The sequence below is a fragment of the Procambarus clarkii genome, chromosome 53 (genome assembly GCF_040958095.1).
Source record: "Procambarus clarkii isolate CNS0578487 chromosome 53, FALCON_Pclarkii_2.0, whole genome shotgun sequence".
In the NCBI taxonomy this organism is placed as follows: domain Eukaryota; kingdom Metazoa; phylum Arthropoda; class Malacostraca; order Decapoda; family Cambaridae; genus Procambarus; species Procambarus clarkii.
Window position 1 is genome coordinate 28,099,272 of NC_091202.1, and position 26,678 is coordinate 28,125,949.

Sequence of the window (26,678 nt, forward strand, 5' to 3'; positions counted from 1 at the left end):
GGGAAAAAATGCGTTGATTGACAGTTGAGAGGCGGGCCCAAAGAGCCAGAGCTCAACCCCAGGAAGCACAACTAGGTGAGCATACACAATTATTAACATTAATAATAATAGTAACTAATATTAATAATAACTAATTTCCATATTAAATTAACATCAAATGGTGTATATCTTTTTTTGAACACTTTATATCACATTTATGTACATTTATTTCACATAAATTAAATGTTTTGACCGTGTACCCTCACCAACGAAGACCTTTCCCTCCCTCACCTCACTTCACACGCCCAGTGATCACCACCAAACCTTTTTACAGATCTCGGTAAAATATATGAGGCACCTTCCGGGGCTGTGTGGACCAATACTTTCTCTCTTCACCTTTCTCACCATTCATCCATGGTCACCGAAGAACTGTACCACACGCACACACACAATATTATATATATATATATATATATATATATATATATATATATATATATATATATATATATATATATATATATATATATATATATGTGTGTGTGTGTGTGCATGTGTGTGTGTGCATGTGTGTGTGTGCATGTGTGTGTGTGTGTGTCTTGAAATGTCAGTGTCTGTCCTATCTATTTGAGGCTGAAGGCCAGACTCTTAAGGCTAGTGTCTCCTAGTTTTTCGCAGTAATTGCTGCTGAGTGAATGCACATCATGGGCGGGTCGGACTGTCAAAAAAAAAATAGAGTGACACTGCGAAACATATCTCAATACTAAATCTGAGAAACACCATTTAAGAGAGACACAAAGAATAACAGAGAGAAAGAGAGAAAGAGAGAGAGAGAGAGACAGAGAGAGAGAAATATCCATGAAAATGATTTAATACCTTACTCCATTATCACATCTCTGTTTAACATGTGCATACGTATGAAATGGGATATTATGTCTCCTTACAGTGTTGGTGGTGCTGAGTGACGAACAGGAATACCGCCTCACCCGCTACCTCATGGCCAACTACGATGCCTCGGTGCGACCAGCGAGGAACTCCTCCGAGGCACTATCCGTCATCTTCGGCCTCTCCCTTCACAGCATAATTGACGTGGTTAGTATTGAGTTGTCGTGTCCGGTACTCGGTCGAGAGTGGGGTCTGTACTCAGCTTAAGAGCCTGTACCCAACTAAGAAAGGTCTGTATCCAGCTGAGAGTGGTTAGTAGCCGTCTGGGATTGGTTATTGCTTAGGAAGAAGTGGTTATTTTAGGAAGGAGTGTTTAGAACTCAGCTAGGAAAGTTTATTGCCCAAAAAATAGGTGCCAATACCCAGCCAATAGTGACCAGTACCCAGCCAGTAGTTGCCAGTACCCAGGAAAGGATGGATTAGTACCCATCATGAGAGTGTTCATTACCCAACATGAATAAATTAGCACCCAGGAGAAAGCTATAAAACTAAAACCCTTAATAAAGGAACTATCTTGGGAACATACAGCAGAAGTCTTGATGAATAGTGGACTATATTATTAAATATGGTATAGTTTTCATGACTTTTTAATGTATTACATTTACGAAATAGTCTAGAACCCCTTTTTTGTTATAAATATGCAAAATTATAATTATATATTTATATTTTTTGTGTTTAGATTAGTAATATCATAAGTAATAATAAAACAATCGAGAAATAAGGCCGACAACTAGTCAAATACACAGAAAGTGCACTTAATTTATACTTATAATGATTTCAGCCAAATTCTAATGGTTTAATTTGTTTTCTGCCCCGAATAAACTGTATCATTACGTGTAAGATCCAAGTTCAAGTTTCAAGAATGTGAAGTTTATCTATGAGTATATCAATCTTAACTAGGTTACCATACTGGAACTTCACAACAAACCGACGAATATTCGGCTTACAGTTTGAGTTAGAATTGATGACTCAGGGACTCAGGGAAGGAGAACCAGGGCGAAGGAATATCAAAGCTTTCTGGCCTGCTCGAATCTGTCCACACATTCCGGTACATTTAACGCCCAATATTACGAATGTTAGGGGTTTAACCCATGAATAGAGTTTGAGGTTTCAATAGCGAACTTCTTGAGGAAGAGTGTGTTGTATAGAACTTTTAATAATGTTCAAATTACTCTTTCATGTATTATTTTTAAAAGATCGAAACCATGAAAAACATACTCACACACACACACACACAGCTACCAGGGGGGTCTAGTAGCTGAGTGGATAGCGCGCAGGACTTGTAATTATGTGGCCCAGGTTCAATTCCCAGATCAGGCAGAAACAAATGGGCAAAGTTTCTTTCACCCTGAATGCCCCTGTTACCTAGCAGTAAATAGGAACCTGGGAGTTAGACAACTGTTACAGAGCTACTTCCTTGGGGTGTGTATGTGTGTGTGAGTGAAAAAAGCAGTTAGTAGTTAGTAACAGTTGACTGACAGTTGAGAGGCGGACCGAAAGAGCAAAGCTCAACCCCCCGCAAGCAAAACTAGATGAATATAACTAAGTGAATACACACAAACAGCTTATTAAGAAACACATATCAAGCTCCCGAAAAACAACAACATCTTTAATAACACCCTACACCACTATGGAGATCCTACGAAAGACGAAATATATATCATGTTTGTCTGCTGGTAATGAAGAAGACACGTCCAGTAACGCTGAGAGACGGAAGATAAAAGGACACAAAGAGAAGGGATTTGTAAAGGTCACTGGGAGAGAGCTCACTGAGAGATTGAAAGTTAATGATCACTGAGAGAGAGAAGATGAGGGATGGGGGAGGCACTGAGAGAGGTAAGGTAAACTGTGGGTGTGATATTATAGGTGGGGAAAGTGACCTTGAGTTAGGGAAGAGAAAATGACCTTGAATTAAGGAAGAGAAAGTGATTCTACAAAAATTAAGGTAAATGTTCACCCAGTTTGTGGGTTTAAGGGAAGCTCAGATTTCTTCTTCACTAATATAAAATCTCTGGAGCCTGGAAAACACCGAGGTATAATACTGCTTGGAAGATTAATGCTTCAGGTTTCGATATAGATAACTACAGAGTAGTTTTCATAATGGTGGTTATACAAACCACAACGTTAAAGACAACCTTGTAATCCTTACAAGCTACACAAACAACAACAACGTAGTTGTTGTAAACTACAACAACTAGAAGAGCACAAACAAAGCATATGAAGTTTAATAAAAGATTAGAATGCTTTTTAATTAGATTTCAAGGCTTGTTGGCACGCCTGCAGAGTAGTACACAGAAGGGAATCAACAAGATAACTTAATTGAAAACTTAATCTAGTATACTAGAATAAGTCTTTAGTTCTGTGGAATAAAGAGTACAAACAGGCTGGTTGGGAAGAATGCGCCATCAAGTTAACGCCTAGAAGTGGGTTATTTAACGTGACAACTTAATTAATTATAAACTAGGGTTTAGAGTTTTGTAGTAAGCCATTTGTGAGAGACCTCTCGTCTAACAATCCAGAGAATACATTGTATGTGCTATGGGGCTATTGTTGAACTTATGGATCTTTACGTCTGTGCAGTGAAAGAACACATCATATTTTCCAGCTCATAGCTCACCTTCATTGAAAGGGAATTTGAGTAAAGAAGTAACTTGAATAGCTTGAGTAAAGAAGTAACTTGAATAGCGTCATTAGTGAGATGGTTCCCCTATCATAAATGCTCTCATAATCTTCCCCCCTTATCTCACTGACACAGGTTGCAATTGCTTGTTCTTAATATTAGACGGTCAAATTATTATTAATATGTTTTAACTGTTCTCTATGGGATTATCTGATTTTTAGTAAATTGATCATTGAAAAAATCAATTGTAACTATGAGGGGAATCGAACCCCTCGATCTGGGATACTCCACAACCACTGGATCACGACATGGTATACGTTAAGTAATTATCCAAGCTCACATACATCACTGGCTTTTGCTAGTCTCAGAGATTTAAAGCCTGGTTTTGTATTTCCTCTCAGCACCTGCAACGTTTTGCGTATGATCACGTACTTTCAAAAAGGAAAACGGTCGAATAACTTGTCTTTACCATTTTGTTGACTTATTGTATGGTAAACATCGGTCTGTAATTTGTTTCCTATACTTCGATGCCTCCTGTGGGTAGAAAAGATATTTTCGCAGTTTTTAAGAGAGTGTGAACTCTCTCTCACTCTATATGACCTTCTGAAGATGTATTTAATATACGAAAGTACTTAAGGAAATTTCCTGTTTCATTTTTCCTCCGTGGTCTGACATTGTCATATATATATATATATATATATATATATATATATATATATATATATATATATATATATATATATATATATATATATATATATATATATAATATGAACGTTATCTAAAGTGTACTCCTGTGTCATAAATATTTGACATTTCATCATAAATTTGGAGGTCAAAGAATGAGGCCCTTAGACCGAGAACGTGACTAAGATTATAGTTTATTTGTCAAAGAGTGTAAGATATGTGTTAATATAGAAATTCTGCAAGGATCTTCCTCATGCAGTGTCCATCCGATTGCAAATGTTTGTGCAATTCTTTAGGAATGGTGTATTTTTAGGATAGGTGTATAGACCTTGTCTTGCAAGCAGCAGGCCAATGCAGGAAAAAGAATATCAACTTTGATTATGCATAAGTTTACAAGGTTTTGTTACAGTTTTTGTCTTTAATTTCTTTGTCGAGACTTCCAAAGTCGCGTGTTTTTTTGAATAGCTCGATTTTTGGCTAAGTAGGGTTGCTTACTTTTTTTTATTTCCTTGCTTATATATATTTTTCCAGTGGATATATTATGCAACTTCCGTTCGCTTCTGTATTCAACTTGTACAAAGTTTGCTTTTTGGTTAGAATGCAGAGGTCAGTCTCACTATTGTTAAAGTTAAATTAAATAGACGTTCAGTCAAGCTGGATATTTACATGGGATATATTATGCGATTTTAACTTTAAGTTAATGCATCGAGAACATAATTTGTATGTCATATATTTGAGAACATATCATGAGTAAAGCTATACAAAAATATTGGTGGAATGTAAACTTGTATTATATGCATAAAAGTATTAACTTTATTTTATGTAAAAAAAAAAAATATTATCATACATAAAATAAATGTTGATGGAGATATTACAGGAATAAAATAACAACAGGTACTATATTAATAATAACCAAAGAAACAGTGCTAGTAAAAGTAATAATAAATTGTAGAACTAAACAATATTTTACTACAATTATTTTTTATGTTTAATAATAAGAACGAGACAATAATTTAAGTCATTATACATTAAGATGAATTCAGTGTTTGCCTTCAGTTTCTTAGTTCAAGATAAGTTATATAGAAACATCGTTGTGCGATAGAAACATCCGTTGTGAGTTATTTACATCCTTATGAGACCATAAAGACATATCCGGTGTGTGTTTCTAGTCCTATTTCCATCCTGATAATTTTTTTTTCACATCCACAATGTTTATATCCCAAATTGAATACATTTATGTTAAACCATTTATCAAAATGATCACTTTCTATCAATAAACTAAAGCTTATTTGTTTCCTAATTCCTGATTGTTTCCTAATCCTATGCTACTTTGAGGAAATATTTACTGAAACACTACGTATTGATGTAAATTCGAATTAACAATGCTTCGCCTTCCTGGCTGATTCTTATAAAATAGATTTAAGGAGAGGAGTAACAAAAGCCTGAAAAAATCTTGAAACTTTTCCTGGAGATAATATGAAATGAAAAAAGCTTTCAATTCCTGAGTATAACTTATAATGCAACATCTGGTAATGTCTTCAGTTAGCTGATAGTAGAGAGCGATAAAAGGATAATTTATTGTTAATTGCTGATCATTACTGCTCACTTAAATTTTATGTCTTCAATAAAAATTAACGTAAATAATAATTAGGTTGTAATTAGGACACTTTACATATGAAATATTTAACAGTGTGCAATGTAATTATCTCGAGAAAACGCTCTGCCAGTATGACTACTGTATACAGCAAAGTGTAATAATAAACGCAATAAATATGTAATGAATGTAATAAATATGTAATACAAGCAATAAATATGTCGTTCTGTGTGTCCGATGTTTGAGCCAAAGAGAGAGAGAGAGAGAGAGAGAGAGAGAGAGAGAGAGAGAGAGAGAGAGAGAGAGAGAGAGAGAGAGAGAGAGAGAGAGAGAGAGAGAGAGAGAGACAGAGAGAGAGAGAGAGAGAGAAAAGAGATAGTGAGAGAGAGAGAGAGAGAAGAGATAGAGAGATACAAGGTTCAGCTGGAAGAAGAGTTCACCAAAAGTCATGTTCGTACATGACTGCATAAATTATTGTACATTATGACATAATGTATATAACGACACAATGCATACATTAATGGCCATCTTAAACCCAGCTTAACACCTATGATACATCAAACTTCCTAGAATGTGTCCGGGTTTTAACACGTGCCCACGAAGTACCAGGAAACTACCAGCTTGACATCTACACCCTAACAACAGCCTATAACTACCCATCAGTTCATGACTAAAACACCTCACCCCTATGCACATTAAAAAGGTCCATTGTCCCCCACAGGATGAGAAGAACCAGATCCTGACTACTAACTGCTGGCTGACGCAGATTTGGCATGATGCTCATCTCACCTGGAACGCTTCCGACTTCGGAGGCATCCAGGTCATCAGAGTTCCTTTCCAGAGGGTCTGGAAACCGGATATTATTCTTTATAACAAGTAAGAAGAGTGAGCTTTGATTTTGGTAGATATGTATCGCTACGGGGAGAGAGAGAGAGAGAGAGAGAGAGAGAGAGAGAGAGAGAGAGAGAGAGAGAGAGAGAGAGAGAGAGAGAGAGAGAGAATGTTATGAGCAGTGGAGAGTGAGAGAGGTTGGGCTTTACAGTGAGAGAGGACGTAATAGAAACACTTATAATAATGAATTATATTTTTCTCATTTCCTTAAGTGTGAAGTGGGCCAGCTGTCGCAGCTGTAGTGTGTTTGTGTACTCATCCAGGTTAGGTTGTGGGATCAAAAACTCAGCTCTTCAGCTCAAATCATGGCATTTGGTGCCCTATTCATGACACTCTGTCTTTCTGACATTTAGTTCATATCTCAAATTAAGCATTTGGTTATATTCTTTAAACTTCTCATAAGTTAATGGGTTTGCATTTCACAATAGTAGTTACAATTTGTCGCCGTGAGTCAAAGCGAATTCCTTTTAGTGGGAAATTCATCCCCCAAAATCCATGATTTTTAAAATCCTCCTGAAATTAAAGTCATTGTGAATTTTGTACTATATTATCAGTTTATCAGACGCTTCAGGAATGTTACTACAGTCAATAATACACTTAAGTCCCATGTGTAGGTGTAGTATTCATGTTCACTTCTAGGTATATCTCAACGATTATTTATATTTTCCTAAAACCTCGCATTAAGACACGTCATATTATTTTGTACATGTAAGTAGAGAGGGCTGTATTGCATAAGACTACAAATACATGGATCTTACTTTTAATTTTCAGTCATAGCTCTGAGGGGAATGCATGTATAAGTCTACGGGTATCGATCTTCACGTTTCACTATCTCAGCATGCAAGTCGTCAACCCGTTCTCGCAAATTTAATAAGTCAATATTGACTTATTAAATATGTGCATAGGTGACATACTTAACATAATAGATACCCTTAAAAAGATTCATAGAAAACACCTACCTTACCTAACCTACTTAGTATGTTAAGATAAGCACCTTATTGCTTCGTAATTACAATTATTACCTAACCTATAATAGGTATAGGTTAAGTAATAATTGTAATTACGAAGCAATAAGATGCTTATCTTAAGATACTAACAAGGTTAGGTAAGGTCGGTGTTTTCTATGAATCTTTTTAAGGGTATCTATTATGTTTAGTATATCACCTATGCACGTAGTTAATAAGTCAATATTGACTTTACGAATTTGCGAGAACGGGTTGAAGTCGTGCAGATATTCACGCAATATCTGACTATCGTTTTTGCCGCCATTGTTAAACTACATAGTTGTAGGAAGCGAGTTTAATTTAAGGTTGACTCCTGTTTGTCATGAATTAATAATGGATTCTTTTTAAAAACGTTGAGTGTAAATCAAAGAAATTAATAGACAACTTTAAAAAAAATTGAATTTGTCGATTGTTACGTCACTTTTGTTATAAGCTTTTACTTAGATATAAAATTATTTTAGCATTATCAAATGTTTAGTTATTATCTCATCTCACAAGACTATATATTTACTTGAATTTACCGAAGGGGTGACAATCTCTAGTGGTCTCGACTGTTACTGACAATTCAGCAGGAATTTCCAGTAGGAATTTTTCCTGCTGGATTTTAAGCTGTAGCAATGTTTTTTTTATTTACAGCTTCGGCAGAAAGAATTCCAAAGTATTATTACCATCTGAGTGAAATACAGATAGTAATAATGAAATACATGAGGTATCTTATGCAATTTGTCGCAAAATAATTATTGATATCATAATTCACCTTATAAATTGGATAATTCCATCTGGAAATCAAATCTACAATAATATCAGTATAAACAAAATGTTCAGTGGAGAGTGTTAGATATTAATAATTATCATATCAGCAAAGCTGTTACAATTTTAAATAGACGATTACCACAATGTATCGGATAAGGCCGCAGCCAATCACTTCATATTAGACAATATTAGATATCATATTAGGTATCAGTGCATATTAGATATCCCAATATTCAAATTAATACTGAATCGTATTGTCTCTTTCACATTTAAACAGATGATTCCAATTGTATGTAAGAATACAATCGTGTGAAATGTACAAATATAAAATATTGTTGCACAATTCAGATAAGATTAAGACAGATCACGTAACTAGCTGTTCAAACTACTTAATGTATATCAACTTGTGGAAGATCATAAATGCAACTTAATAGCCTATTGAATAAGCAGCAAGTGTATTTTGGGCTTGGATATAGTCCAGGACTAAAGTGATTTCTCAGTTTATATACACCGAGAAACAGGTTTCACCTGTTAGGGAATATATCCCTTGTTATGTCCATATTTCACAATTGAACCCGATATATGGGGTATACGAGGTCCTCAATAATGATATATTTCAGATTTATAAAGCCATTCCGCATGTAGAGAACCTCTTACTACTGATATCATCAGTTGCACATATGTAGTTATCGAGACACATGTTTGGTGTGATGTCACTCCAACAGGTGTTTTCCCAGGACTGAGTTTCGTTATTTTGCACTTCCTTGAGTTAACATCTATTAATCACTTCTTGGAACATTCAATAAATTTTTAAGTACAATTTGCAATTCATTTCAATCTAACACCATATTTATGACAACATAAATTGTGGGTTAATGACAATTTTTTTAGGTAAGAAAACTCATTTTTTAAATCATTTACATATGTTAGGCATAAGATATGTCCTCACTTTAACCACTGTCAAATCTCACTGGTATAATCTCGTTTTGTTTAATTTCTCCTCTCACGACTATTCTGTATCTTTTGATACTAAAATTTGTTATTTTCCCTTAGCCTCTGCAGAAAATTTTCAGTAAATTTCTGCTTGTTTCCCAACTTAAACTCAAGTTTCAAGTGATATAATGCTCAAGAAGCTTTCTGACAGTCCAAAAAAATGGCAGCCATCCTACCCTACTCGGTCTTGCCTGATCTTGGTCGTCAAGCTATAAAGGCTTTGAAGTTTTGAGAGATTATGTCGTTCAGGAACTGATGCTAAGGGTTACTTCATACATCCTCTGGTCTTCAGATCTACTAAAGCTCTTACGGTCTTTTTCAGCACCTTCTGGCTGTCTCTTGTTTTGTAAATTAACACAACATTGCATAGATTTCAAGGATTTTGCTGTTATTTTTCTAGTGAATTATTATATGTCAAGGAAAGCTTCCAGCGGAAGTCTTCAGATTCTTCTCTTAGTTTCACACAGTGAGGTCTTGTCTCGACTCACGTGTGAGTGTTTGAACACGTCTGTTACTACGTTCAGAGTTGAACGTCAGCTCATAAACACATAAACACAGCTCTTTACACCTGTTGATTGACGGTTGAGAGGCGGGACCAAAGAGCCAGAGCTCAACCCCCGCAAACACAACTAGGTGAGAACTAGGTGAGTACAGGCTTTCGAGCATTTTCAATCCAAAACAATTACTCTACTCATTCATTTTATCTTATATTTACATATAGTTTAACACGTAAATTACGTTCCATTTATATATAACTTGCGGTGAAGATTTTTTTCAGAGATCTGTGCCATTAATTCATGTGTGTTTTGGTGTATGTGTATACTCATATTGTTGTACTCACCTTGTCGTGTTTACGTAGGGTAGAGCTTCAGCTCTTTGCCCACATCTCTTAACCTTCAATCGATTTGGTGTATACCTTTCCAAGCCCTCTAACATTGTTGATTATATTAGAAGAAAGTTTTCACCTGTCTTCTCCTACGCGTGAACCAGCAATGCCAAATATTTGGTAATTGTCTGCCCTGTCAATTTACAGATATTTTTAATGTGGTGATCACGTCTTTCTTGAGACTTCACTCATCCTGTGATGGGAGGTTTAATTCCTTGACTCTTTCTGTGCTACTCATACCTCTCATCTCTGGTACTATTGTGCTGGAAAAACTTTGAGCTTTATACAGATTAATTCTGCATTTAAACGGAATATAAGCGGTGGTGTGGCATCTGATATAATTGGTCTGATGTGCGTGATATGCAAGACTCGAAAAAGAGTCTGATTACTAGTCAGAAACTGAAAATGACAAACAATAATTTTCAATTAAAATAAACTCTAACATTATTTCTCTTTTTCCGAAACATGTATTTGAAACGTTTTCTATTATGTTTATTTCTGATCTCCGATTTTTTTTTTAAATATCGATACCAACGAACGCCATCGCTAAATTCATTATCAAGAAATTCTTATATTTCGACAATAATGCAAAATACGATTTCGCAGTACCCTTTTAATGTTTTAATTTAGTGTCTGAAATTAGTTGAAACATATTATCAAAGGCTAGGAATGCAACAGCTCACTGACTGCAATCATTCCTCATCGAGTTTTGTTCAACGACATTGATGGCATTCTTCTCCTGTAAGCGCAGGTAATCAAAAATGCAATTGCCAACAAATTAATTAAGTAATCTCTGACGGACCCAAAAATCATCGTTTCATTAGAATTTTTTTCGCTAAAATCTAATGCCGTTTACTGAAGCATAATTCCTCTTAATTAGCATACTGCCTCTTATATTGATATACTTCTAACTGCATAATACTGTCTCAAATGTGTAGCAATCTGCATTTACCTGAAGCACACTGCATTTAACTGTAGTTTACCACTGCTAACTGAAGAATACTGACTCTAATTGTAGCATAATGCCTTTAATTGTTGCATATTGTATCCAACTGTTGTCCAATACAGCTTTCGAGCTATCTTGATATAAAGTGCCTTTCAATGCTGCTCCCTGTAGACAGCATAATGCATTTCACTGTGGCATAATGCCCCAGTTCTCTAAATGTCTCCTCCCAGCACTCTATATATATCTTCCCAGTATCCAGCATATCTCCTCGCAGTACCCTACATTTCTCTCCATTTCCCCTTTAGTGCAGACTCCCAGTACTCTGCGGCCACTATCAACACCAATGTCATTGTGACCTCGGGCGGAGAGGTGACCTGGCTCTCCCACGGGATCTATCGCTCGTCTTGCGACATGAACGTCGAATACTTCCCCTTTGACATTCAGTCCTGCAAGATGATGTGGGCTTCTTGGACTTACGACGGGTATCAGGTTAGTCATATGCTCTTGATCTGGTTCATTGGGAGCGTCTTGGAGGGTCATAGAATATTTGAGATGTTCCCGTGTGTGATTGTGTGGGTGTGGGTATGTGTGTGTGTGTGTGTGTGGGTGTGTATTGGTCAGTGGGATGAGAAAGTGTCAGGACGGATTCTTCAAGATAATCTGGGTAATCTGGGTTTCCCAACACCTGCAGTTACTAGAAGAATTTTGGCAACAGTTGTTTTGGGTAATATCGTAGCAACTAGATGGGAACAAGAGCAATTTGGACGATGAGTTTTGGATAGAGAGAACTAGTTGAAATATTGGACGGAAAGGTTGTATGATAATACAAAGGATGATGAAGTCAGTACAGCATTAATTATTCGAAGAATTAATTAATATGGAGAGAGGAACCCGGTGATCTAGCATGTTCCCATTTGAATAATAAGCCATAATTAAACATTTAAGAACCACGGGCTCCAATTATGGTTCCTACTTAGAGAACCACCACAAACACGGTTGAAATTACTGGAAAGTCATGTATGAAATAAAACTTCCTTTGCCTGTCAGCATGACAAAATAATGACACGATTTAACCTATTTCTTAAACCTATTAAACCTCCTGCTGAATCTAACCCCCAAAATGCGTGTCCCTCTTCAGCTTGACCTGAACAAGCAGATGGACGAGGGAGACATGTCTAACTACAAGTCCAACGGAGAGTTCGACCTGGTAGAGTTCACGGCGGCCAAGAACACTACTTTCTACTCCTGCTGTCCGGAGCCTTACCCTGATATTACCTACACTATAAAACTCAGGCGTCGACCCATGTTTTATGTCTTCAACCTCATCCTGCCCTGCGTCCTCATCAACGGCATTGGTAAGTCGTGCTATGTCCCACCCGAGGTATACAGCAACGGTAAGTATTGATGTGTTGTGTCCTGCTCTGCGATTACATCAAGAGCAACGGTAAGTTGTGTGGCATCCTTCCCCTTGGTTCTCCTTAACGGCAACGATAAATCCTGCTGCGTCCTACGCTGCGTCATTTATAATGGTATTAGTAAGTTTTTTTGCGTCCTGCCATGCGTTCTCATAAAGGCATTGGTAATTCTTGCTGTATCCTGCCCTAAGGGCTTATTTACAAGTTCCGTTAAGTCACCTTCATCCTGCCTGCGTTCTCATCAGATTTCATCAACATCTTCAGTAAGTTCTGATGAGTATTGACTTGTGTCTAGAATGCTCTTCTTCCATCGTTCATATCTTTAATAACTCTTTCCCGTAAGGTATTCTCGCTATCAGAATGTCCTGCCTCTCTCTTATAATGTGGATTTAATGAGTTCCTTGTTTCAATGAAGAAAAAAATCACAAGATAACTCTCACAGTTAAATTAATAGTATTTGATAATTTGACTTTTACATTTGTTTCAGCTTGCCTTTAAGTCGACAATGACAACCTATTCGTGAGCTGCTCGCGATTTATAATACGTGTATCATGTGTCCACTATTTTCAGTGTGTCAATTAAGTGTCGTCTATCTAATAGTCATGAGTGATTTTCAGAAAATTTAACATTATAAGGCATTTCTTATTTTTAATTTGACATACAATTGAGTTTGGATGTTCTGGGTGTGTAGAATCAGAATATCTTGGATGACAATCTCATTTTTTGTTTTTTACTCTTCAAAATGTCAAAAATTAGGAACAGACGACTTGCTCTCCATTACAGAGATCCATCATATCCACAGAGCAGGGAGAAACCAACTTGCTCTGCACTCATAGAGTCCTTTTACAACAACAGAGCAGGGAGAATTCCACTTGCTCTGCACTCCTAGAGTCCACTCACAACCACAGAGCAGGGAGAAGCCCACATGCTCTGTGTTCAGCCCTGAAGTGACTCAATTATTCTCCTTCCTCCCCCTACCGGACTTAGTGTGAGCAAGGGGCGTTTGTTGACTCTGCTCTTCACTGACTTTACCTTATCTGTTCCCTAATGCAAAGTTTATTTACATAACCGTAAACAAACTTTTCCGTTGGCTGTCGAATGTCTACGCACTTATGTTGCAACATGTTGGTGCATCAGCATCATAAATGTTGTCTTAAATTTGGATCACAAATAATACGTAGAGAGGGATTAGGGAGACACATTCATGATTATAAGTTTTAAAAAGGATACTTATATAAGGTTTCAAGTAACCAGATTGCTTTTGTGTAAGATAATTAGAAAATTGATTTTTTTTTTTTAAAAGGTGCTTCAAGCATCATTCACACGAAAGGTTTTAAATTACGTTCTGAATCACCAAATTCTACGAATTTTTGTCTGTCGAGTGACAGACATAGAGCCAATTATTAGGTAACCAGCCCTGGTATAACCTCCTGTCTCTGCGTCACCAACACATACAATCTTCCCTCCCTCTCTCCCTCAGCGCTGCTGGTGTTCTACGTCCCCAGTGAGTCAGGGGAGAAGGTGACTCTGGGTATCTCTGCGCTTCTCTCCATGACAGTCTTTCTCATGACCATCCGGGAGTCGCTGCCCCCTACAGAGAAGACACCTCTTATAAGTAAGTTGTGCTTATAACGGATTCCCTTCCCCTGTACCTAAGTCCTGATCCCTGGTTAAGTTGTGCTTAGAACTGATTCCCTTCCTATGTACCCGAGTCCTGTTCCATAGTTATGTTTTGAATTGCTTACCTACACACCATAATACCAGGTGATGTGCTGGATAGCCAGATATTAAATTACTGGGAAAATATTAACACTAAAGTTTTTTTCTGCGATTTTTCGTGTTTTAACATTGATGATTTAACGTGCGGTCGGAATATGATAAACGGTCAAACTGAATTTGTGAGAATTTTTATGTATTTCAATTGTGTTGTGCAATATAGTCGTAATGGCTTGGCGAAGAAGAGTCAAAGTTCAAAGAGTATGTATGGGTCAAAGAGTTCTTAGTGATATATGGCTTGCGCGTTCATGCAGTTTTCTCACACACACACACACACACACACACACACACACACACACACACACACACACACATTATATATATATATATATATATATATATATATATATATATATATATATATATATATATATATATATATATATATATATATATATATATATATCTTATATACACATCCTTCTGAAGATGAATTACTAAATACTAAAGTACTTAAGGAAATTGGTGACATAATCCTCCTTTCGTGGTCTGGCATCGTCACATTGTTCATCACGTGTTAATGTCTTCGTAATTTACACACACATATATATATATGTTTATATAAGATAAGAAACGCTGATAAATTAAATGCAAGCTAACCACATTGGAAAATGGAAAGTAACGCCTTAGTGCTTTCCAATCTTCTCGCGTCCTTAATCAAAGGAAAAGGACATTTTCCTTTGATGAACGACCCGAGAGGTTAAGAAATCGTCAACGATTTTTTTGTTCATTTTCAAATGTGGTTGTCTTTCATATATTTAATGTTACTGAATATGACAGAAAAGGTGATATCAATGATCTTAGTTCGAATCTTCTCTATTTTCTCTATATTTTTTCTTTTCATGAGATGAAAAGAGTTGAAAAAGTCAACTCTATAAAGGTTATTTTAAAGTGTTTCGTTAAGAGATTCATTTCGCTGCCCCTGTTAACATTTTCAAAGACAGTGTACAATTAGCCATTGATCTCCTCCACCGTCACCAGGCATGTATCATGAGTTAACCGTGATCTCTCCTTGCCTCACCAGGCATGTATTACGGGGTGACCATCTGCCTGGTGAGCTTCGCTTCGGGCATGTCAGTGGTGACCCTGAATATCCACCACCGAGGAGTGAGAGGGACAGAGGTGCCTCGCCTGGTGAAGATGGTGGTGTTAGGATGGCTATCCAAGCTAGTCTTCCTCCACTTCGAACCTTCAGAGGGACCAATAGATGACAAAAACATTCATCTCAACGTAAGTGAACATAAACTTCATGCTTTCCGCATCTTTGAATTGTAAATAAATACAATTTTATATTCCTCTTGAATGTTCTTCAATAAAAGTGGTTTTTATTATGTTGTTTCTCTACATATTTAAAAGATTTTTAACGTGCAAGCACAACATAGAACAATGAAGACATAGATGCAACTTAGATTCGTTGAGTTATACAGAAAGACCAATTGGCTTTCTGCTGTGTCGTTTTGTTTCTGTGTATTTTACGTTCCTATATTCTTATGTTCTTCACAAATATTCTCTTGCAAAATTATCTTCTTAAATTATTATCTATAAAATAAATAAAAAAAAATACAGTATGACGAAACACAAGAGTAGATATTCAATAATACTTTAACGCATATTAATATTGCTTTGTGATCAATACCTGCGAGAAAACACTTTTGATCAGCACCTGCTAGAGAATACTTTTGATCAATACTTGCAAGAAGATACTTTGATCACTGCCTGCAATTTAATTATTTCGATCAATATTTTCAAAAGAATGACTTTGATCAATACATGCAAACCATATTTTGAAAACTCATATATCAGTTCAGTTTTTCATAGCTTGTTATTTTTTTCAACGACAATCGTGATTAACAATCATTATAGTTCATCAAACACGCATACTGAAATAAAAACAATTATTTTATTTCACCGGGAAAACTATATATCATATTTACATTCAAGCAGATATATCAAACAATAGAGAAAATTAATTGTTTTACAAAAATAATTTTTAATGGTAACGAATTACTGTACTCAGTGATTTAAAGATAAATCCGAATTGTTATATGATAAAAGATATTAGATAATATTTACGATGTTATACAAATGCAATATAGAGTAGAGTACTCTATAGAGTAGAGTAGAGTAGAGTAGAGTAAGTGGTTTCACAGATTCAAGATTCCTGTAAGGAACCTGACCAATGAGAGACTGAGCAAAGAGGGAGGCCGGTCGGCCGAGCGGACAGCACGCTGGACTTGTGATCCTGTGGTCCTGGGTTCGATCCCAGGCGCCGGCGAGAAACAATGGGCAGAGTTTCTTTCACCCTATGCTCCTGTTACCTAGCAGTAAAATAGGTACCTGGGTGTTAGTCAGCTGTCACGGGCTGCTTCCTGGGGGTGGAGGCCTGGTCGAGGACCGGGCCGCGGGGACACTAAGCCCCGAAATCATCTCAAGAATCTCAAGAGAGACGTGATTGTACATGAACTGAGGCGGCAGCTGCTGGAATTACAATAGATGAAGGCATTTTTTTGGAGCGAAGTCTCACGATGGAGAATGAAAAAGGCATCAAAGGTGCTACACTTACCCTTTTTTCATTGCTCTTTAACTCTACAATGAAATCAAATAGATTTCCAGGGATGAGGAAAACAGCTAGTTTGATCCACGTGTAAATGAATGACAGCCATGTTACGACGATGAAACAATATGAGAGATGGGTGGACTCTGGAATTATTAAATGGGACAAAAATGCAATATTTTAAATGTGAAAGAGACGGACTATGAGACACTGGAAGCAGCTAGAGGGACAGATAAGCCGGAGGTGAGTCAGGAAGTAATTATCTTGTGCACGTCTCAAGAAAGTGGAATGGTCTTCAAGAGCAGATAGACGAGACGAAATCAATATGTAGTTTATAGGATTTTTATCGATAAACGTGAGTTGTGAAAGTCATTGCATTGACCGACCAGCGTTCGGAAAGCGGGACTTGGGAGCTAGGGGGACGTTCTATAGGTGCATCTAAGTAGGCACATAGTTGAGAAGAGACACTCATACACAAATGTACACACAATACGGTTCGCTCAAAAATATTCACACAAACGCATCATTTAACTCACAAAACTCAACATCATTAAAACTTGAATCATTAAACTCAACAGGTAGGTATTCAACCTACCTGTTGAATACCTGTAGTTAGTTCAGGGAATTAACGTCTCCCCGGCCCAGTCTCTGACTGGGTCACTTGGTTGGTGGTCTAATCAATCAGGCTGGTCAATCAGACTAATCAATCAGGCTGACCAAATTCTCTTTTGAACACCGTGAGAGGTCGACCAGATATGCCTCTTTTGTATAAAGGGAATGTGGAGAAGTTTTTGAGTTCTTGATGTTGATAGCTTTCTCTCTCAGTGTACCTATTGCACCTCTGTTTGTGAACGGGGGTTATTTTGCACATCCTGCCATGCATCCTGGTTTGATGGGGAGGTATTTCCGTGTTCAGATTTAGGACCAGTACGCAAGCTATAAGCGTTGCTTAACAAAGTGTTTTATGCGAATGATTATTCTCAGTCTTCAATGCAATGTAATGCACCTAATGGCTATCTTGTGGCACCCACTGCTTTCTGCATTCCAATGGCACCCACTGCTGTCTGCATTCTAGTGGTACAGTAATATGATTAATATTCAGTATCTGTGTGCGCATCTGACATGAGTAGTATTTACTCTGGCGAAACAAATTACTCACACACTGATACCCCCTAATACAAAAATAATGCTCATTTACTATCTTACAAAAATTATAGTCAAGATTGGAATGCAAAATTGTTAACATACCAAAAAAAAACCTCAATAAAGTTTCCTGATATGACTTAAAACAGTGCAGGTATATAGTGATTAATTAAAGTTGTAGAATACCGGTGTTACCTGAGCCGCCCTTGAGGATCAAGAGGGACCAGTGAACACAGCATCCTCAAACTCTTTCCACCAGGATCTGAGGCCTGAACGCAGCAACAGGATGGACTCCATCAGCGCCGAGAAACTCCACATGACCGACCTGGATAACGTGGACCACTTTAGCGTATCACCGAGGTTCAACCCCAGAAGACACGTCACCCCCAATAATGATCCAACGCCCACAGCGACCCTCACAGCAACACAAACCTCAGGTGGATAACATGCTCCTTTTGTGCATTTCATGTGTAGCTTTTTAGGATATCTGTATGATGTGTGTATGAGGTAGTGTGTGGGAATGATGAAATTATAACATTTCTAGAGAAATAGAGAGAGGAGAAGGAGAGGCTTCAGATCAGTTGAGAAAGGGAGGGGGGAGAAATAGAGAGAGAGAGAGAGAGAGAGAGAGAGAGAGAGAGAGAGAGAGAGAGAGAGAGAGAGAGAGAGAGAGAGAGAGAGAGAGAGAGAAATGTCTACTACGCAAAAACTCAAACCCCATCAGATAGTTCAGAAAAAGAGGCTTTGCAGTATAAGTATTTAATAAAAAGTATTTGATAAAAATATCTCTAAACATAAAAAAAAATCTCTCATTCAAAATTGTTTTTTCAGATTAAATAAATTATTCAGATTTTCCATGAGTGGAGAAAAACTTGTGTCATACTCTGCATCATTGCAGCATCACTCAACACGGTCATACTTTGCATCATGCAAAGCGACTTAGCTGCAACTCGTGTAAACAGGAGGAGACCAAACAAATCAACGCTACAGTGTAATATTTTCTTGCTTGCAGACTTCGAGAGTCAGTTCATGCGAGTACTCAACAAGGTGTACCACACCATAGAGAAGAATGAAATGAGACTCGGGGAGCAGGATAGGAAAGAAGCCACGCGTGTCGAATGGCAGCAGGTGAGTGTAGCGACAACCAGTAGGTGTAGCTGCTATAATTAAGTGTAGCGGCCACCAGTCAGTCAAGGGAGGGTTAATCAGTAGGTGAAGCGGGAATCAGTAAGTTCAGTGGGAAAACCGGTAGGTGTTCAGCAGTCTAAATGTGTAGCAGTAATCTGCAGGAGGCGTAGCAGGAGTTCTCAGGAACAGCAGAAACCCATAGGTATGGCAGTGAGTAAAGCAGGAGGTGAGTCTAGCAGCAGTCTATAGCTGTAGCAGCTGTAGGGGACTCAGAGATTGAAGTGGATGGAGGCAGGTGTAGTGATTAGAGGCAGGTGTGGTGATTACTGACAAGTGAATTAGTTTGAAATCTATCATCGCAAACTCCCGTGTAGATATTGCTGAAAATTATTGAATACTAACTTTCGTGTCACTTGGAATGTTATTTTTTCATAAGTATTAAAGTGCCAATAGTAAAGTGCCACCAGTGCCACTCTTCGTAAAGAGCCTTTACGAAAGATCAGCAGCAGAATGACTTAGAAAATGACATTCTCGATCACAAAGTAACAGTTGATGGTAAAATTATAAAATAGTACCATCAATGGTTTTGATATTGTTAAGAATTGTTACAATCATTGAAAGCAGTAACACCTGTCTCTAGTTACTTGTGCTGATCTTACATGTCACTATTCCTCTCACCTCTCTCCCCTTTCTTCTCACCTCTCTCTTCTCCTGCCTCTCACCTATCCTCCTTGCCTCTTAGCTCTCTCCCTCTTTCTCTTGTCTTTCAGCGTAATATAAAAATCCAGGAAGGAGTTAACACTGTAAAGAAAAATCATAATGGTTTCTCGACGCTTCTGAAGGTCACAGATGATGAGAAGTATATGTTCTCGAGAAACAAGATTTAATACATTAACACATATTCCTCCCATAAATAAATGTATTTTAGGATACAGTTGTATTAATACAAGATTATTCCCTTCCTTCGTTTCCTCCTGATCTCTCACACTACACACTTGGTCTCTCGCTCCACACACCAGGTTCATCATTCCACACACCTGGCAATTCACACCATCACACACATGATCCGGCACACCATAGACCTAACCCCTAGCTCCTCACACCTCATACCTCACACCTGACACCCCGTCCCTCACACAGTAAACTTGATCCTCCCTCCCCCCCTCACACTGTCACACACCTGGTCCCCTCACACTGTCACACACCTGGTCCCCTCACACTGTCACACACCTGGTCCCCTCACACTGTCACACACCTGGTCCCCCCACACTGTCACACACCTGGTCCCCTCACACTGTCACACACCTGGTCCCCTCACACTGTCACACACCTGGTCCCCTCACACTGTCACACACCTGGTCCCCTCACACTGTCACACACCTGGTCCCCTCACACTGTCACACACCTGGTCCCCTCACACTGTCACACACCTGGTCCCCTCACACACAATACACCATGTTCCATAAACCACACACACAACCCTGGTCACTTACACCATACATCACACATCCCACACCTGTTATCTGAACACCTCAAACAATACCATATGTGCAGATATTCCATTTCCCGTTAAGCGAGTGATTCGTACTCGGACTGCATGCAATATTACTTCTCCCCTGAGCTCAATACACCGCAGAGCGTGATGAGTAATTTGGCATCCGATATATTGCAAGTTAATTTTCGGCTCACTTTCCTGCCTATTATACCCTCACGGATTATGGGTTGCCCCTCGAGAGACGCAAAAATGGGAGAAAAATATATATTGTGTTTTATGAATTAATCAAAACCACGAGCTGTTGCTTGCGGACATCATTGAGTTATAAATTGTTGTGACATGAAAATTAACAACTAACTCCCCCAAACTGAACCAGATTCAATGAATTCCTTGATAAGCTTATTTGGTTATTACATGTTGTTGGCTCACTAGACCCATAGCGTTGGGGGACTCATTATACCCATAGTGCTTGGAGCTCTATCAAACTATCAGGAACAGCCAAAAGGGAAGTTCGTAGAGTTAATGACTTCTGGTTAACCAAGAACTTTGTTGAAGAAAGAAAGCTTTTTGAAACATTTGCCTAGTTCATCAAAAAGGTTTACTAAATAGGGAAGAGCAGCTATTGTAGGAGAGTTACTGACTAGTGAGAGAGTGACTCATGCAGAAGAGTTATTGACTAGCAGGAGAGTGGCTCTTATAGAGAAGAATTACTGATTAGTAGAGAGTGGCTCTTATCAAACCCATAGAGTTACTACCCTGCAGGAGAGCAGCTCATGTGGAACAGTTACTGACTGGTGGAAGAGTGGTTCGAGAAGAGTTACTGACTAGAGGGACATTGGCTCTTTTAGAAGACTTACTGATTAGTGGAAAAATTGCTCTTGAACATGAGTTCCTAATTAGATGATGATTGGCTCAAGAATAATTACTAGCTGGGGAAAGGAGTAGGATTCTGCTGAATAGGATGAGGATGATTCGAAACTATGAGCTGTGAAGTCCCAGACACGCACTAGACCACTGTAACTCGACATGCAACCTGAGATTAGGCTTCAGGGGAAGCCTCAGGAACCCTAGAGGATTCAGGTGAATCCCAGGTTGCAATGTTTTTGACCATGTCATGGTTTAGTGGTTCAGAACGTGCGTGGAAGTACCCAGCTCATAGGTTCGAATCATTCTTATGGCTCCCACTGATTTTCTCATTGATACATTACGTTAATGTGATTGCTTAGTGTAATTACTGACTAATGGGAACGTAACTAACATACAAGAATGACTGAGCAGTGAGATAGTAGTTCTTGTAAACGAGCTGCTAACTTGTGGGAAAGTAACTAATTTACGGTTCCCTAAACTGGGTTAAAATTTCACTATAGAGGAAAGGCATCTAAAATTATTATATATATGGAAAATAATTAATTGAGAGCCGCATCTTGTGATTTAAATATGAAAGAAAATGAGAGTAGAGTAAATAGTGAAATATGAAACAGAATTAAAATACTGTCGTTTGGTAATTAGAACATGCAATTAGTCAGTGGTTTTCCCGTCTCTTGTGCAGGTGGCGCTGGTGTTCGACCGTGTCCTGCTCGCCTGCTTCCTGCTCTCTACTGTCATCGCTACCACCACCATCCTCTTCTCGTCGCCACACGGACCTTGACGTCACCTCAGCGCCCTCTTCAGCCGGAGTAGCGAGACACCTGTCCCTTCACACAAGGACTAGCGGTTCGCGATAATGCCCAAAGGATGTGTTTACTGTACTGAGAGATTATCTGTTACTTCCTTTGTTCATGTTTGGTTTCAGCGTGTCGCAGCGGGTTCATGCAACACGCTACTGGGGCTCCAGCAACGAGCTGGAGATATTGAAGCAAGTCATGCAACTTGTAATCCGTTGTAGCAGTGGACTGGCCCAAGGAGGTGTGTTTATCTGTCCTCTCCTGACTGTGCTTCCACGAGTGAAGATAAATGTTCCTCGACGACGGCCTCCACAGAAGTGTGGATCGTGGGTTGTTTGGCAGTGATTAAAGGCGCAACTTGAAGTCGTGATCTCTTACTTGGAATACAAGTTTAGCGTACATGAAAGCCCTTTCATACACTATCACTGCTTCATATAAGTTCACCCCCCCGCCCTCCATACAACCTTTTTCCTTTCCAAACCCTGGTTTCATATACCTTGGCCCCTAGGTATACTTTGGCCCTTTCATACACACTGGCTTCCTTTTTTATACACTGGCCCTCTACATACACCTTGGCCCGTTTTATACTCCTTGGCCCTTCCATGGACTCTGACCACATATATTTAACAAAGCCATTTCCCATATGTACGAGAACCTAACAACGGAACATGATGAGTGGAAAGTTGTTGATCACCATAACCCATTATATTATTACAACTAATGATATATCTCTCCATTTTACCCCTCTTACAGCTGCGAGATGTTCACCGTTATAACGATGAAATCATGTGATATATTGACATACTGAAGACCATGAGACAATAATTAATTACAGAAAATGTTGAAATATGCATTGTATGTACGCATGAAAGATTCTCGATAGCATACTAGCGTTTCCTGCACCGTTAACTGAACGAGCTTGCTGCTCGAAGTTACAGTGAATAAATATACCCTTGAGTGTGTTATATTTATACAGCAATCAACTCATCAACTCATTTTGTTGATGATTTAAATTTCTTAAACTTCGTGACTGAGAATATGTTATCAGATTGTTTGAAGAGAATTTGAAAATAATGACATTTATATGAGACAAATTGGCTCTTACGAAGGAGCTCCAATATATCTGAAGTATTGAAGATATTACTTCAAATTTTCTTATAAGTTAGCGTTCATGTTAATATAATTTGTATTAATTTTTACCAATTAATTTTTCCCATAATTCTCACACTTTATTTCCTAATCATAATATATCATTATTTTTAAATATCTGCATTTCTTTAATGTGACTTTATTACTTTATGTTCAAGGGTTGGTTACTATATTACTTTGTGTTCAACATTACTAATATTTCGTAAACCATTTAACCTACCCAGATTAGCCCGTATCCCAGACCATTTCCCTTCATATTTGAATTCGGCAAGCCGCTAACGTCTGATCTGCAACGTTGGAAGAACAGACATCTATACCATAAGAAAGAATGACTGTCTGTAAACAGGTGGAATACACACATATAAGCAATTGTTTAAGCCCCTCTCACTTCTCCGTTACCATCGTTAGGTAAGCACTGTTAAGGAAGCACGGAGGAACAAATGCTCAATTTGCAAACATACAAACAATCATTCATCACTCAGCAGGGATGCTGAGTGATGGATGAGGGATGGATGCTGAGGGATGCTGAAAAACCCACATGCTTCAGCAGACATATAATCCTCTCTCATCTCCACACAGTTAGGCAGAGGAAATAAAGGAATGTTCAGGGGAGCCGGTCGGCCGAGCGGACAGCACACTGGACTTGTGATCCTGTGGTCCTGGGTTCGATCCCAGGCGCCGGCGAGAAACAATGGACAGAGTTTCTTTCACCCTATGCCCCTGTTACCTAGCAGTAAAATAGGTACCTGGGTGTTAGTCAGCTGTCACGGGCTGCTTCCTGGGGGTGGAGGCCTGGTCGAGGACCGGGCCGCGGGGACACTAAAAGCTCCGAAATCATCTCAAGATAACCTCAAGAAGAAGCACACGGTATCCAAATACAAAAACAAAAAAAAATACCTGACTAGATAACCCGTCGCCATTAAATCACAATATATGATATCTCGAATACAATATAAGAAATCTGAAGCACAGTATAAATGCTCCTGATCACCTTATAAAATATATGACCACAATAACCTAAAATTCTCAGCAAAAAGCGCAAGTACGTCTCTGATTACACTGATTTAATATAATGGTCCACGACCGTATCAGCTTAATTCTCAGCGCGAATATCCCGGGCGCCGTTTGAAGTATTGAACAGCGTAATTTTTTGGATGAGCGATCATTAGGGAATCGTAGAACGAGTCGTCCGGGGGTAAAACTGCAAGCTCGACTAATTAGTGATATCTAAGATTTTTCATTTGTTCTGTCGCTGGGTGCGGAAACTGTTGAATTCTGGGCAAGTTCAGGCGAGGAAATGCTTATATGAGAGGGGGGGAATGCTAATTGTTTCCATGGTGTTGTGTTAGAAAAATATGAGAATTCCTGAATAGGAAAATAAAAAAACAATGGCAATACTTGAATATTCGTTGGTTCTTAATTATTTTACACAATTCTTCTTGTCTTCCATTCATTCTGTCAGTCTCTGAGACAATATATATATATATATATATATACATTCATACATACATACACATATATATATATATATTTTAAAACCTTTATATATTGCTAGGTTTTTCCGTATTAGGTAGATGGGGAATTTTCAGTCCGTTTTCATGCCGTTTCTATTTCTGACTTAATCAAAATCTCTTGGATGTGTTGGGTTACTCGCTGTGTTTCACGAAGCATTTTAATTTAGGCCTACTCCAACCAGCCTATATTTGTCCCATACCCCAGACCAGTCCCTCTACAAATTTGGGTGAAGCTAACCCGAAGCATCTGGACTGCAACTTTGGACAGAGAGAGAGAGAGAGAGAGAGAGAGAGAGAGAGAGAGAGAGAGAGAGAGAGAGAGAGAGACATTCTCTCATATATATATATATATATATATATATATATATATATATATATATATATATATATATATATATATACACACACTAGGAGAGTACCCAGCATTAATAAGATGCAAAAATAGATTATGTGTGGTGTTAAGGAATATACCACGAAGATACATAACCCCTAGAGAATGGGGGTTGACATGTCGGTGGTTCGATATTTAAGCATTGACAGAAGTGACTCTATATCGCATGGAGGAGCACTCAGGATGTGCATCAAGCTTAACTATAACATTGGGCGTTAGTTTGAGTCTCGTTAATATTACGTACACGAGATCTCATGTATGACCGTGATTGATATACTCACGTTCAACGAGAGGAACGTTGAACGTGAGTATATGGGCCACTGTTCTTGGAGCCCTTAACTACTGTGTCTCAGTCCCTCACGGCCTATTGAGGAGAAAAGCCCTGCTGCTGTTTCTCCACTCAAAGAGTTCCTGATAACTCCCTCATAATTGAATTGATCCTTGTGAGCAAAAGATAATTATTAACTTTTCATTCGGAACAAACCATTTAACGAAGGCTTTCTCGTGATGCTGAGGATTCCTACATTAATGGCTCTCCAGCTACATACTAATGGAGTTTAACTTGTGTTCAGGCCAGTCTGTATAACCCATTTCTTCAGTGTAAGTTACACATCCTTAGCCTCCATGTCCAGTGTTTGGGTGTCTCGTTCACCCATTAATCTTGTGTTATAATGCTGTGGAATAAATGTGTATATTGAATTGATATGTAGAATTTATATATATATATATATATATATATATATATATATATATATATATATATATATATATATATATATATATATATATATATATATAGGGTTATATCCCTAGCACCGTTACTAATGTTGTCATTCTAGGCATGAGCCTTAAACCATCAAACTCATTGTAAATACCATAATTCTTACCCATGAAAATTTATTAAATGTATGTCTGATTATGCCTAGTTTGTTTACCTACCTAACTCCATCATGCCAAAAGGGCACCCACAGGGAACGCCTAAAGTTCCAGTTATACCCGTAACTTAAAAAATGCTAAAATGTCTTCAGAGAAAATGGAAACAAAAATTGGTGCCTTCTCCAAGCTGGGGATCTCGTCAAGGACTGAAGGGAACGAGCACTGGTAAGCCCTGGTAGGAAAGAGGAATGGAGGAAATAAAATAAGAGATAGAG

The 26,678-nt window shown here is 38.2% G+C and overlaps 1 protein-coding gene across 1 annotated transcript in view; it reads left to right on the top strand.

Moving 5' to 3' along the window:
* LOC138349766 (neuronal acetylcholine receptor subunit alpha-7-like) overlaps window positions 1-25,439 on the top strand; it is a 67,533-nt gene extending 42,094 nt beyond the window's left edge. The window contains exons 2-10 of the mRNA XM_069304848.1: window positions 926-1,071; window positions 6,547-6,701; window positions 11,604-11,787; window positions 12,437-12,653; window positions 14,194-14,328; window positions 15,514-15,719; window positions 18,446-18,623; window positions 19,199-19,314; window positions 22,359-25,439. Of these exons, the coding sequence (XP_069160949.1) occupies window positions 926-1,071; window positions 6,547-6,701; window positions 11,604-11,787; window positions 12,437-12,653; window positions 14,194-14,328; window positions 15,514-15,719; window positions 18,446-18,623; window positions 19,199-19,314; window positions 22,359-22,457 (1,436 nt within the window). The 3' untranslated portion in view covers window positions 22,458-25,439. The remainder of the gene's footprint in view (window positions 1-925; window positions 1,072-6,546; window positions 6,702-11,603; window positions 11,788-12,436; window positions 12,654-14,193; window positions 14,329-15,513; window positions 15,720-18,445; window positions 18,624-19,198; window positions 19,315-22,358) is intronic.
* Window positions 25,440-26,678: the final 1,239 nt, after the last annotated feature.